A 13,489-nucleotide genomic window follows, 5' to 3' on the forward strand; every position below is an offset into this window, starting at 1 on the left:
CCCCTCCGTGTGGCCCTAGGACCCTTCGGACCTCACTGCTCCTGGGGATTTGCCCTTCCCATCAGAGCACCACCAGGTATCCAGGTATCGAGCTGCAGAGCTCTGTATAAACCCTCTCCTTTCTCCTTTTCCCTTTCTTCAGTTCTTTGCAGGTGTTCCCACTCTTTCTCCTAGTCACCAGCTGCTTTCGCGGGGAGTGCTTTTCCTGTACTCTTCCCTGTCTCTGCCCTCAGCAAAAAGAGCTCCCCACCCTCCGTGGCTTCTCTCTCCCCCAGTTCATCTCTCTGTGCCGTGTACTTGCCGAGTTCTGTGGCTCAAGTTATGCAGATTGTTGCATTAGTCCTCAGGTCAATTTCTCTAGGTGTGCAAAATGGTTTGGTGCTGATCTAGCTGCATTTCAGGGACGAAAGAAGCAGAGAATTTCCATGCTGCTTTGCCATCTTCCCCACTGTTTTTTTATTTAAAACAATTTTTTTAATGTTTTTTTTATTTTTAAGAGAGAGAGCATGAGCGGGGGAGGAGCAGAGAAAGAGAGAGACACACACAGGATCCGAAGCAGGCTCCAGGCTCCAAGCTGTCAGCACAGAGCCCAATGCGGGGCTCGAACTCACAAACCATGACATCATGACCTGAGCTGAAATCGGCACTCAACCGACTGAGCCACCCAGGCGCCCCAACCATTGTTTTATTTTTAATTACAACATTGAATTTATTTTGAGGCTTCAAGTTGCACTGAGAGAGGCCACAGATTTTGGTATTTTTCCTGAAGTATGGAATAGAAAAGTTGAGAAAGAAGACTGGCATCCAACCAATTCAGGAAAAAGATAAGTTGCCACTTGTTACTAGCAGTGGTCAATATTTTTCTGGAAGTTCTGGACAATATCAATATGAAAAAAAATGAGTTTATATAAATACTAGGATGTGGCCAAGTCATCATAATTTGCAGCTTTTTACATGTTTCAGCTGCAGCCAGTTAGGAAATATAATAGAAAAAAGACTCCACTCACATTAGGACTAAATTGACAATAACTAGGAAACCATTTAGAAAGAAATGGGATTGGACTTTGTGTGAGATGAGTTAGCAGTGAGCACATTGGTGGCAGTGTCTGCTAGGAAAGGGGGAACAGACTTTCATTTCCTACATTGTTTAACTTATTTTCCCTAGCTGCATGTATATTACCTGCATAAGAAAATACATGTTTATGGGAATGCAAGCTGGTGCAGCCACTCTGGAAAACAGTACAGAGGTTCCTCAAAAAACTAAAAATAGAACTACCCTATGACCCAGCAATTGCACTACTAGGTATTTATCCAAGGGATATAGGTGTGCTGTTTCCAAGCGACACATGCATCCCCATGTTTATAGCAGCACTATGAACAATAGCCAAAGTATGGAAAAATCCCAAATGTCCATAGATGGATGAATGGATAAAGAAGATGTGGTATATATATATATATATATACACACACAATGGAGTATTACTCGGCAATCAAAAAGAACGAAATCTTACCATTTGCAACTATGTGGATGGAACTGGAGGGTATTATGCTAAGTGAAATTAGTCAGAGAAAGACAAATATCATATGACTTCACTCATATGAGGACTTTAAGAGAAAACAGATGAACATAAGGGAAGGGAAACAAAACTAATATAAAAACAGGGAGGGGGACAAAACAGAAGAGTCTCATGAATATGGAGAACAGAGGGTTACTGGAGGGGGTGTGGGAGGGGGAAATGGGCTAAATGGGTAAGATGTACTAAGGAATCTACTGAAATCATTGGTGCACTATATGCTAATTTGGATGTAAATTAAAAAAAAAGATTTAATTATTTTTTAAAAAATGTTTAAAAATCTAACCACAATTCTAAATAGAAAGGTAGTCAATATAAACCAATAAAGCCCCCAAATTCCAAATTTCCAAATAGTATACATTCATTTCAAGTAAATAATATACTTATTATTTTATTTGGGAAATTAAATACAAAAATACATCATACAGTTTAAGTTCGGGAATGCTGCTGGGCTGGCAACACAGCAATGTGCTCCACAGCCATGCATCCTCACAGCAGACCCGTGTGGACTGTAGGGCTCACCTGGCTGCGTGCTTCCATGTGCTCTGGGAGTAGAATACAAGGGAGTGGCTACAGACCCACAGTTAAAATGGCAACATCATCCATCCCATTCACTAGGGAATTTTTCCTTATTGTTTATCCATAGAGATTTAGGTGAAAATCTGATCCGGCTACAAAAATTATGGGTTGAAATTCTTTTGATAATGAAAATAATCTGCAAAGGACAGCATATGGACCTAAGTAGGTCTACTATGAAAATATACAAATTCACATCCCAAGTAAAGTCTTTCTATAACTTGATTTCTTGAATATAATTTTGGACAGAAACATTTCCCATGTAAAAATGAAACTGCACATACACCATATGCCAGGTGCTGGAGTTATCTGGACTTTCTAATTTGAATGCCTCTTTCAGATTACTGGGCTGCTCGTGCAGGGGCCAGGTGGAGAAAGGCCACAGACTACCAGATAGGAGCACTCTGTGCCTCTCCAACCACTACTCTTCACATTTCATCAAAAAACAGAAGGTGCCCTCTGCTTCATGTGACTTTTTAGTCAGTGTGAATCGGGGTATGGGGGAACTTTCACAAAGTTCCTCTTCTAGCCCCAGTTTCTATTTCCCTCTTCCAAGTGGTGATACTGGTAGCCACCTCACAAATTCACAAGCAGACAAGAGCCAGACCAGGCATTGCTATTGGAAATGGGCAAAATCCACTGTGTCCTTCCTTTCTGCCTTCCCAAATAGCCAGATGATACATATTATTGTCATTAAACATTATATATACTGAGAATTTTGATAGACCATCAGCTCCACCTGCCCAGGTTGGTTTGGAAACACATATCCCAGAAATCCAGCTTGGGGCCTACACAATGCACATCACCAGAAACAACATAAGATGCAGAGACCTACCTTCTCCCTATACAGCAAGAGATTGTGTAAAAGAAATTCAGGAGCACCAGGGTGGCTCGGTTAAGTGTCTGACTGCAGCTCAGGTCATGATCTCGCGGTCCATGAGTTTGAGCCCCACATCAAGCTCTGTTGTCAGCTCAGAGCCTAGAGCCTGTTTCAGATTCTGTGTCTCCCTCTCTCTGCCCCTCCCCCGTCACACCCTCTCTCTCTCTCTCTCAAAAATAAACATTAAAAAAAAATAGAAAGAAATTAAAATGGCGGTGGGGTGGCTGGGGGCAGGGCAGGGGCAAGTGTGACTTTTCGGCCTCCTTGTCCTCCAGGGGCCCCCTGGACATCATGCAGGTACGAGCACCATAAAGATGTAGAATTCAGAGCAGGTCTTTACCCATGGGAAACTGTTAAAACAGCTGCAGTGCGGAAATAACCCAAACCCTATGAACCCAAGCATGGTTGCAACCGATGTACTGGACAGACAGATCCCCCTGGAAAGCTGCACAGCCGTAGACTTCTCAGTACAGAGGGGACTGCCTTCCATTGTTAAATCTCTTATTGGTGCAGCAAGAACTAAAACATGTGCAGAGGAGATCCTGGGAAGATGGCGGTGTAGGAGGACGCTGGGCTCACCGCACGTCCTGCTGATCACTTAGATTCCACCTACACCTGCCTAAATAACCCAGAAAACTGCCAGAAGACTAGCAGAACGGAGTCTCCGGAGCCAAGTGCAGACAAGAGGCCCACGAAAGAGGGTAGGAGGGGCGGCGAGGCGGTGCGTGCTCCATGGACTGGCAGGAGGGAGCGGGGGGGGGGGCGGGGGGGGTTGGCCTGCCTGCCAAGCAGAGCCCCCGAGTCTGGCTTGCAAAAGTGGAGGGGCCGGAGTGTGTTCCGACAGCAAGCGGGACTTGACATCTGGAAGGTTATAAGCTAACAGCTCTGCTTGGAGGACGGGAGGGCTGGAGGACAATGGGAGGGAGAGTTGAGTCCCGGATGACAGAGCTCAGCTTGGCGGGGAACAAAGGCGCTCGCCAGCTCCAGCTCCCTCGCCCATCCCCCAGCCAAAATCCCAAAGGGAACCAGTTCCTGCCAGGGAACTTGCTTGCACCGCGCAAACACGAAACGCTGTGCTTCTGCAGATCCATCCCTCCAGCAGGTCTGACTCCCTCCCGGTACTGCAGGGCCCCTCCCGAAGCTGAAACTGCCCCTCCCGCCCCTGTGCACCTTGCCGATCCACCCCAGCTAATACGCCAGATCCCCAGCACCACAAGCCTGGCAGTGTGCAAGCAGCCCAGATGGGCCACGCCACCCCACAGTGAATCCCGCCCCTAGGAGAGGGGAAGAGAAGGCACACACCAGTCTGAGTGTGGCCCCAGCGGTGGGCTGGGGGCAGACATCAGGTCTGACTGTGGTCCCGCCCACCAACGCACGTTATTCAAGACAGCACAGGGGAAGTGCCCCGCAGTCCCGCACCACTCCAGGGACTATCCAAAATGACAAAATGGAAGAATTCCCCTCAGAAAAACGTCCAGGAAATAACAACAGCTAACGAACTGATCAAAAATGATTTAAACAATATAACAGAAAGTGAATTTAGAATAATAGTCATAAAATTAATCGCTGGGCTTGAAAACAGTATAAAGGACAGCAGAGAATCTCTTGCTACAGAGATCAAGGGACTAAGGAACAGCCAGGAGGAGCTAAAAAGTGCTATCAATGAGCTGCAAAATAAAATGGAGACAACTACGGCTCGGATTGAAGAGGCAGGGGAGAGAATAGGTGAACTAGAAGATACAATTATGGAAAAAGAAGAAGCTGAGAAAAAGAGAGATAAAAAAAATCCAGGGGTATGAGGGGAAAATTAGAGAACTAAGTGATGCACTAAAGAGATATAATATATGCATAATTGGTATTCCAGAGGAGGAAGAGAGAGGGAAAGGTGCTGAAGGTGTACTTGAAGAAATCATAGCTGAGAACTTCCCTGAACGGGGGAAGGAAAAAGGCACTAAAATCCAAGAGGCACAGAGAACTCCCTTCAGACGTAACTTGAATCGATCTTCTGCATGACATATCATAGTGGAACTGGCAAAACACAAGGATAAAGAGAAAATTCTGAAAGCAGCTAGAGATAAACGTGCTCTAACATATAAAGGGAGACCTATAAGACTCGTGACTGATCTCTCTTCTGAAACTTGGCAGGCCAGAAAGGAATGGCAGGAGATCTTCAATATGATGAACAGAAAAAAAAATATGCAGCCGAGAATCCTTTATCCAGCAAGTCTGTCATTTAGAATAGAAGGAGAGATAAAGGTCTTCCCAAACAAACAAAAACTGAAGGAATTCATCACCACTAAACCAGCCCTACAAGAGATCCTAAGAGGGATCCTGTGAGACAAAGTACCAGAGACATCGCTACAAGCATGAAACCTATGGACATCACAATGACTCTAAACCCATATCTTTCTATAATAATACTGAATGTAAATGGACTAAATGTGCCAACCAAAAGACATAGGGTATCAGAATGGATAAAAAGAGACCCATCTATTTGCTGTCTACAAGAGACTCATTTTAGACCTGAGGACACCTTCAGATTGAGAGTGAGGGGATGGAGAACTATTTATCATGCCACTGGAAATCAAAAGAAAGCTGGAGTCGCCATACTTATATCAGACAAACTAGACTTTAAATTAAAGGCTGTAACAAGAGATGAAGAAGGGCATTATATAATAATCACAGGGTCTATCCATCAGGAAGAGCTAACAATTATAAATGTCTATGCGCTGAATACAGGAGCCCCCAAATATATAAAACAATTACTCACAAACATAAGCAACCTTATTGATAAGAATGTGGTAATTGCAGGGGACTTTAACACTCCACTTACAGAAATGGATAGATCATCTAGACACACGGTCAATAACGAAACAAGGGCCCTGAATGATACATTGGATCAGATGGACTTGACAGATATATTTAGAACTCTGCATCCCAAAGCAACAAAATATACTTTCTTCTCAAGTTCACATGGAACCTTCTCCAAGATAGATCACATACTGGGTCACAAAACAGCCCTTCATAAGTATACAAGAATTGAGATCATACCATGCATACTTTCAGACCACATGCTATGAAGCTTGAGATCAACCACAGGAAAAAGTCTGGAAAACCTCCAAAAGCATGGAGGTTAAAGAACACCCTACTAAAGAATGAGTGGGTCAACCAGGCAATTAGAGAAGGAATTAAAAAATATATGGAAACAAAGAAAAGGAAAATACAACAATCCAAACGCTTTGGGATGCAGCAAAGGCAGTCCTGAGAGGAAAATACATTGCAATCCAGGCCTATCTCAAGAAACAAGAAAAATCCCAAATACAAAATCTAATAGCACACCTAAAGGAAATAGAAGCAGAACAGCAAAGGCAGCCTAAATCCAGCAGAAGAAGAGAAATAATAAAGATCAGAGCAGAAATAAACAATATATATCTAAAAAACTGTAGAGCAGATCAATGAAACCAAGAGTTGGTTTTTTAAAAAAAATAAACAAAATTGATAAACCTCTAGCCAGGCTTCTCAAAAAGAAAAGGGAGATGACCCAAATAGATAAAATCATGATTGAAAATGGAATTATTACAACCAATCCCTCAGAGATACAAGCAATTATCAGGGAATACTATGAAAAATTATATGCCAACAAACTGGACAACCTGGAAGAAATGGACAAATTCCTAAATACCCACACGCTTCCAAAACTCAATCAGGAGGAGATAGAAAGCTTGAACAGACCCATAACCAGTGAAGAAATTGAATCAGTCATCAAAAATCTCCCAACAAATAAGAGTCCAGGACCAGATGGCTTCCCAGGGGAATTCTACCAGACATTTAAAGCAGAGATAATACCTATCCTTCTCAAGCTATTCCAAAAAATAGAAAGGGAAGAAAAACTTCCAGACTCGTTCTATGAAGCCAGCATTACTTTGATTCCTACACCAGACAGAGACCCAGTAAAAAAAGAGAACTACAGGCCAATATCCCTGCTGAATATGGATGCAAAAATTCTCAATAAGATACTAGCAAATTGAATTCAACAGCATATAAAAAGAATTATTCACCATGATCAAGTGGGATTCATTCCTGGGCTGCAGGACTGGTTCAACATTTGCAAATCAATCAATGTGATACATCACATTAATAAAAGAAAAGAACCATATGATCCTGTCAATCGATGCAGAAAAGGCTTTTGACAAATTTCAGCATCCTTTCTTAATAAAAACCCTCGAGAAAGTCGGGATAGAAGGAACATACTTAAACATCATAAAAGCCATTTATGAAAAGCCCAAAGCTAACATCATCCTCAATGGGGAAAAACTGAGAGCTTTTTCCCTGAGATCAGGAACACGACAGGGATGTCCACTCTCACCGCTGTTGTTTAACACAGTGTTGGAAGTTCTAGCATCAGCAATCAGACAACAAAAGGAAATCAAAGGCATCAAAATTGGCAAAGATGAAGTCAAGCTTTCACTTTTTGCAGATGACATGATATTATACATGGAAAACCCAATAGATTCCACCAAGTCTGCTAGAACTAATACATGAATTTAGCAAAGTTGCAGGATACAAAATCAATGTACAGAAATCAGTTGCATTCTTATACACTAATAATGAAGCAACAGAAAGACAGATAAAGAAACTGATCCCATTCACAATTGCACCAAGAAGCATAAAATACCTAGGAATAAATCTAACCAAAGATGTAAAAGATCTGTATGCTGAAAACTGTAGAAAGCTTATGAAGGAAATTCAAGAAGATACAAAGAAATGGAAAAACATTCCGTGCTCATGGACTGGAAGAATACTGTCAAAATGTCAATACTACCCAAAGCTATCTACACATTCAATGCAGTCCCAATCAAAATTGCACCACCATTCTTCTCGAAACTATAACAAGCAATCCTAAATTCATATGGAACCACAAAAGGCCCCAAATAGCCAAAGTAATTTTGAAGAAGAAGACCAAAGCAGGAGGCATCACAATCCCAGACTTTAGCCTCTACTACAAAGCTGATATCATCAAGACAGCATGGTATTGGCACAAAAACAGACACATAGACCAATGGAATAGAATACAAACCCCAGAACTAGACCCACAAAAGCATGGCCAAATAATCTTTGACAAAGCAGGAAAGAACATCCAATGGAAAAAAGACAGTCTCTTTAACAAATGGTGCTGGGAGAACTGGACAGCAACATGCAGAGGATTGAAACTAGACCACTTTCTCACACCATTCACAAAAATAAACTCAAAATGGACAAAGGACCTGAATGTGAGACAGTAAACTATCAAAACCCTAGAGGAGAAAGCAGGAAAAGACCTCTCTGACCTCAGCCATAGCAATTTCTTACTTGACACATCCCCAAAGGCAAGGGAATTAAAAGCAAAGATGAACTACTGGGACCTTATGAGATAAAAGGCTTCTGCACAGCAAAGGAAACAATCAACAAAACTAAAAGGCAACCAACAGAATGGGAAAAGATATTTGCAAATGATATATTGGACAAAGGGCTAGTATCTAAAATCTATAAAGAGCTCACCAAACTCCACACCCGAAAAACAAATAACCCAGTGAAGAAATGGGCAGAAAACATGAATAGACACTTCTCTAAGGAAGACATCCGGATGGCCAACAGGCACATGAAAAGATGCTCAACGTCGCTCCTCATCAGGGAAATACAAATCAAAACCACACTCAGATTATCACCTCACGCCAGTCAGAGTGGCCAAAATGAACAAATCAGGAGACTATAGATGCTGGAGAGGAGGTGGAGAAACGGGAACCCTCTTGCACTGTTGGTGGGAATGCAAATTGGTGCAGCCACACTGGAAAACAGTGTGGAGGTTCCTCAGAAAATTAAAAATAGACCTACCCTATGACCCAGCAATAGCACTGCTAGGAATTTACCCAAGGGATACAGGAGTACTGATGCATAGGGGCTCTTGTACCCCAATGTTTATAGCAGCACTCTCAACAATAGCCAAATTATGGAAAGAGCCTAAATGTCCATCAACTGATGAATGGATAAAGAAGTTGTGGTTTATATACACAATGGAGTACTACGTGGCAATGAGAAAGAATGAAATACGGCCTTTGTAGCAACATGGATGGAACTGGAGAGTGTTATGCTAAGTGAAATAAGCCATACAGAGAAAGACAGATACCATATGGTTTCACTCTTATGTGGATCCTGAGAAACTTAACAGAAACCCATGGGGGAGGGGAAGGGGAAAAAAAAGAGGTTAGAGTGGGAGAGAGCCAAAGCAGAAGAGACTCTTAAAAACTGAGAAGAAACTGAGGGTTGATGGGGGGTGGGAGGGAGGGGAGGGTGGGTGATGGGTACTGAGGAGGGCACCTGTTGGGATGAGCACTGGGTGTTGTATGGAAACCAATTTGACAATAAACTTCATATATTGAAACAAAAATAAAACATGTGCAAGAACATTCTGTAGTGGATCCTACAGAGAAAACAAAGGGATTTTAATCTATTAATGTTTTATTTACAAATATGGCTTCAGTAGGTGACTTATATACAAACCACATCCTCAGGACCCAGAAAAAACTGTTTTGACTGAAGAAGCCAGTCACCATGAAAGGAATCAGTCTCAGCAGTTACCTTGAAGGACTGATGGCAAGTGTGGGATCTTCAAATGCTAATAAGGTCCAAGAAGCAATGGAATGGGCATACATAAATTTAATGCTGAGATTGAAGAATTGGCAGGTTTGGCGAGAGGGAGAATAGGGACACCAATGGTGGCAGCATTTGTAGGGAAATGACAAGGAAAGTTGGTATGTGACACCTGCTCCCCCAGGTCTCTGCAAGCTGGAATATATTCGTTATTTAAAAAATAAAACTATATTTTAGGCAGAGTTTTTTTAAATAAGTTGAAGAAAAGCTGTATGAATTTTGATCAAAACAAAGAGGTGCAGGGTTTCTAAACCAAAGGGATCATCTGAAAGTAGTATTGTTTGAAATGACCATCTAATTTTGAGGATTCCAGTATTCATGTAAAAATTTAACACATTTTGAAAAGGACTTAAAAATCATATTGGTATTATTAAATCTCCTTTGGAATTTGGAAGCTTTTCATGCACTGGAACTCTGGCTTTAGACCAACCCCAGAACAAAGCAGAGCCACCTAAATACATATAAATACCCAACTGTGATAAATACACTTCATGTGCTTGCATGAGGAAATGCTCTTGATTATTTGCATTTCATTCATTCACTCATCCATTCATTCATTCATAATGTTCATTTGTTTATTTTTGAGAGAGAGAGAGAGAGAGAGAGAGAGAGAGAGAGAGAGAGAGAACGTGAGCAGAGAATGGGGAAAGAGATTGGCAGACAGTATCCAAAGCAGGCTCTACACTGACAGCAGAGAGCTCAATGTGGGGCTCAAATTCACGAACATGAGACCATGAGGTCATGAGATCATGACGTGAGCTGAAGTCAGACACTTATTTTTTTAAAGTTTTATTTTTATTTAAGTAATCTCTTCACCCAACATGGGGCTCAAACTCACGACACCTGAAATCAAGAGTTGCATACTCTTCCAACTGAGCTAGTCAGGTGCTCCTGAAGGAATGCTCTTTAAAAGGAGAAGTTGCATAGTTTTAAAAGACATATTAATTTGTATAAAATAACTTGCTCTGCTATAGACAACGATTAAAAACCACAGTGTTTTCTTTTGGTACTTAAATGACATTTTTGGAGTAAAAATTATCACTAGAGTAATACATGACTCCAACAACAACAAAAAAGGATTTTATTGTATTAAAGAATACTGTATTAATTTGCCAAAGTTTTGTAACTTAGGAAAGGTATTACTACCTTCCTTGGATTTGTACTTTATGTTTTATGACTTAGTATACTATACTGTGGGCAACATCAGAGATGTTCATTAATGAAAATAATCATCACTATTGGGGGAAAAACTAAGAAATTCAAATACTTTCATTACTTTTGCATTACATTTCATTTTCATTACTTTCATTAAAAAATTGTTAAAAAACACACTTTAATAACTACAGGAATGTTAGGATTATAGATAGAGCTTATTACAAAGAGGAAGAAGAATCCTGTACAAAAGGATACTCCTCAGCCAGATATTCCTGTTTATCTTCATGAATGTCTGTAACTTTTAAAACCAAACAGGGGAAGGTGGAGAAGGACATGTAGAACTTTCCGTGTCTTGGCTCTGCCTCACACCATGGGGAAAAGCCTGGCAGCACCTCAGCCCAACGTCAGGACAGCACATGCTCCAGAATGCCCTGTCTGACCAGCTGCTCACACTTCCACCTAGGTAAGAAGTGCTGAGAGGAATCGGGGTGTGGGGGCGTGGGGGGGGGGGAAGAGGAGAGAAAAGAAACGATTGGAAAAGAATTTAAAATTACATTTTGCATCATTAAAAAGCAGCAATTTGATTACATATTTTTCAAACAGCTAAGCAGTTAAAAGCTAAACAAGTATATTTGCTACTTTAATCAACTGAAAATTGATGCCACTTAGAACCACACTGAATTCTGATTTTTATAAACAAATTCATAGTTTGCTTAAGTTCAATTTAAACTGAAGAATTCTGCATTCCAGTATGAATTTTGCTTAGTGTCTACATTTTGGGATTTATGCACAGAAAATCCAGGGGTGAGATTCTGTGGCAGTGGATTACAAATGTGACAGCAGTTCGTTAGTAAGACCAGGGAAAGGAGCATCTTCCCCATTAAGCTTTCTCTAGTATTGAGTCGGAACATTTATTCTTCTAGTAACAACAGTGGCAACTTTCCTCCTATATTGTACAAGGATTAAAAGTATCTGCAACCTACAACATGGGTGCTGTTCACACACTGCTTGTGACACTGGTATCCAGCTAATGCTTGCCCTCTGTGTCCTCCTAAGAAACCACTCTCCTTCTGAGACAGAAAGGAGCCTTCCTGTCTGACTCCCTCAAAGCACAGAGACTTAAAACGAAATGTTTACTGAAGTCTGGGCTGAGGAGGTGCAAGAAGCAGGGCAGGAAAACTTTCCAAGCTCACAGGTGACCAAAGAAACCTCAAAGAAAAGACAGACATACTTGGGTAAAAACTACAAATGCTACGTCAGAAAAGTATGAGCAAATACTCTTAGAAAGTAACTGCAAGGGCACCTGGGTGTCTGACTCTGGATTTCAGCTCAGGTCATGATCTCACAGTTTACGGGATCAAGCCCCACTCTGAACTGACAGCATGAGCCTGCTTGGGATCCTCTCTCTCTGCCCCTCCACTGCTCACAAGCACGTTATGTGTGCCCTCTCTCTCAAAATAAAGAAATAAAAAAGTAACTGCAGCAGGAGAAACTGTCAAAATTATTCCAGGATGCGCAATGTAGCTCAGTGGCCCTGTGCACCTCACCAGTTCACAGGCCCATTCATTATGAGGCCTGTGACTAAACAAATCCCTCCTGACCAGCCAGGAAGACTCATGGGCTGAAGACACACTGCTGTCTAAACTGTTAAGTGAGGTTTTAAAATGCCTTGAGAACATAAAATGTAAAAAAAAAAGGGGGGGAAATTGAGTTGTTCAAGTTATTCTAATACCTACTTTAAAGGGGGAGGAGGTTCTGATTTCTGAACAAACAGAAAATGCTTGCCATATGCACAAGTATAAAGAAATGTATGCTGGGGCGCCTGAGTGGCTCAGTCAGTTGAGTGTCTGACTTGATTCCGACTCAGGTCATGATCCCAGGGTGGTGAGACCTAGCCCAGAGTTGGGCTCTGTGCTGAGTGTGGAGCCTGTTTAATATTCTCTCTCATTCTCCCTCTCCCCCTTTCCCGAGTACACTCTCTCTCCAAAAAAAAAAAAAAAAAAAAAAAAAGGTATGGCAAAAAAATGTTTCCCCTATTAATAAATGATCTACACCAGGTTCTACAGAAAACTGTAGAAAACTGGTTTTAGATGTGGTCAGACATTTTAAAAATCCCTTTAATATCAATTATACTAGATAAATACATAGTAGGTAAAAAAAACATATAAAACTGTTTTCCATTTTTATACCTGAGGGTAGGGCAATACTGAGAGACAAGTCAAAAGCATCTCAAGGGAAAGGCTTCTGCATGGTCCACACAGAGAGTGACAATTGTTTAGTGGGGAGCAGGAAGAGGGACTCAGCTGGTTTCCAACTGCCCCAGGCCCACCTGGGCACTCCAGTGAAAAATCACCGTCTCAGCACACTAGGTGGGGAGATCAGCCACAGAGCTTGAGAAAGAAATTCAAACAGGACGGTGCTGGAGATGCAGTTTTCTCCTGTCTTGCTTTATGAGGATAGCTTTGCTCTTGTGAATCAGAGCTTCCTGCTGGGTCCTACAGAAGGACAGATTTTTATGAGAGCATTTCTTTAGCATCTGCTTTCTATTCATTATTATCCTACTTCGAAGAGGATACTTGGGAAGGAAATTTTTGCCTTACCAACCAAAGATTTTAGG

At 41.6% G+C, this 13,489-nt stretch overlaps 1 protein-coding gene across 3 annotated transcripts in view; it reads right to left on the minus strand.

The window, feature by feature from the left end:
* Positions 1-10,775: 10,775 nt before the first annotated feature.
* Positions 10,776-13,489, minus strand: part of GINS1 (GINS complex subunit 1) — a 28,621-nt gene continuing 25,907 nt past the window's right edge. For 2 of the 3 annotated variants that reach the window (XR_009603428.3, XR_009603413.3), the window contains exons 7-8: positions 13,062-13,367; positions 10,776-11,345 (exon numbers count right to left, since the gene is read on the minus strand). Coding sequence is in view for 1 of the 3 variants with exons in the window: in XM_060610549.3 (XP_060466532.2) it covers positions 11,277-11,345 (69 nt within the window). In the remaining 2 variants the exon portion in view is untranslated. The remainder of the gene's footprint in view (positions 11,346-13,061; positions 13,368-13,489) is intronic. The other variant, XM_060610549.3, reaches the window with a different exon arrangement.

The sequence above is a fragment of the Panthera onca genome, chromosome A3, assembly GCF_046562875.1.
Source record: "Panthera onca isolate mPanOnc1 chromosome A3, mPanOnc1 haplotype 2, whole genome shotgun sequence".
In the NCBI taxonomy this organism is placed as follows: Eukaryota; Metazoa; Chordata; class Mammalia; order Carnivora; family Felidae; genus Panthera; species Panthera onca.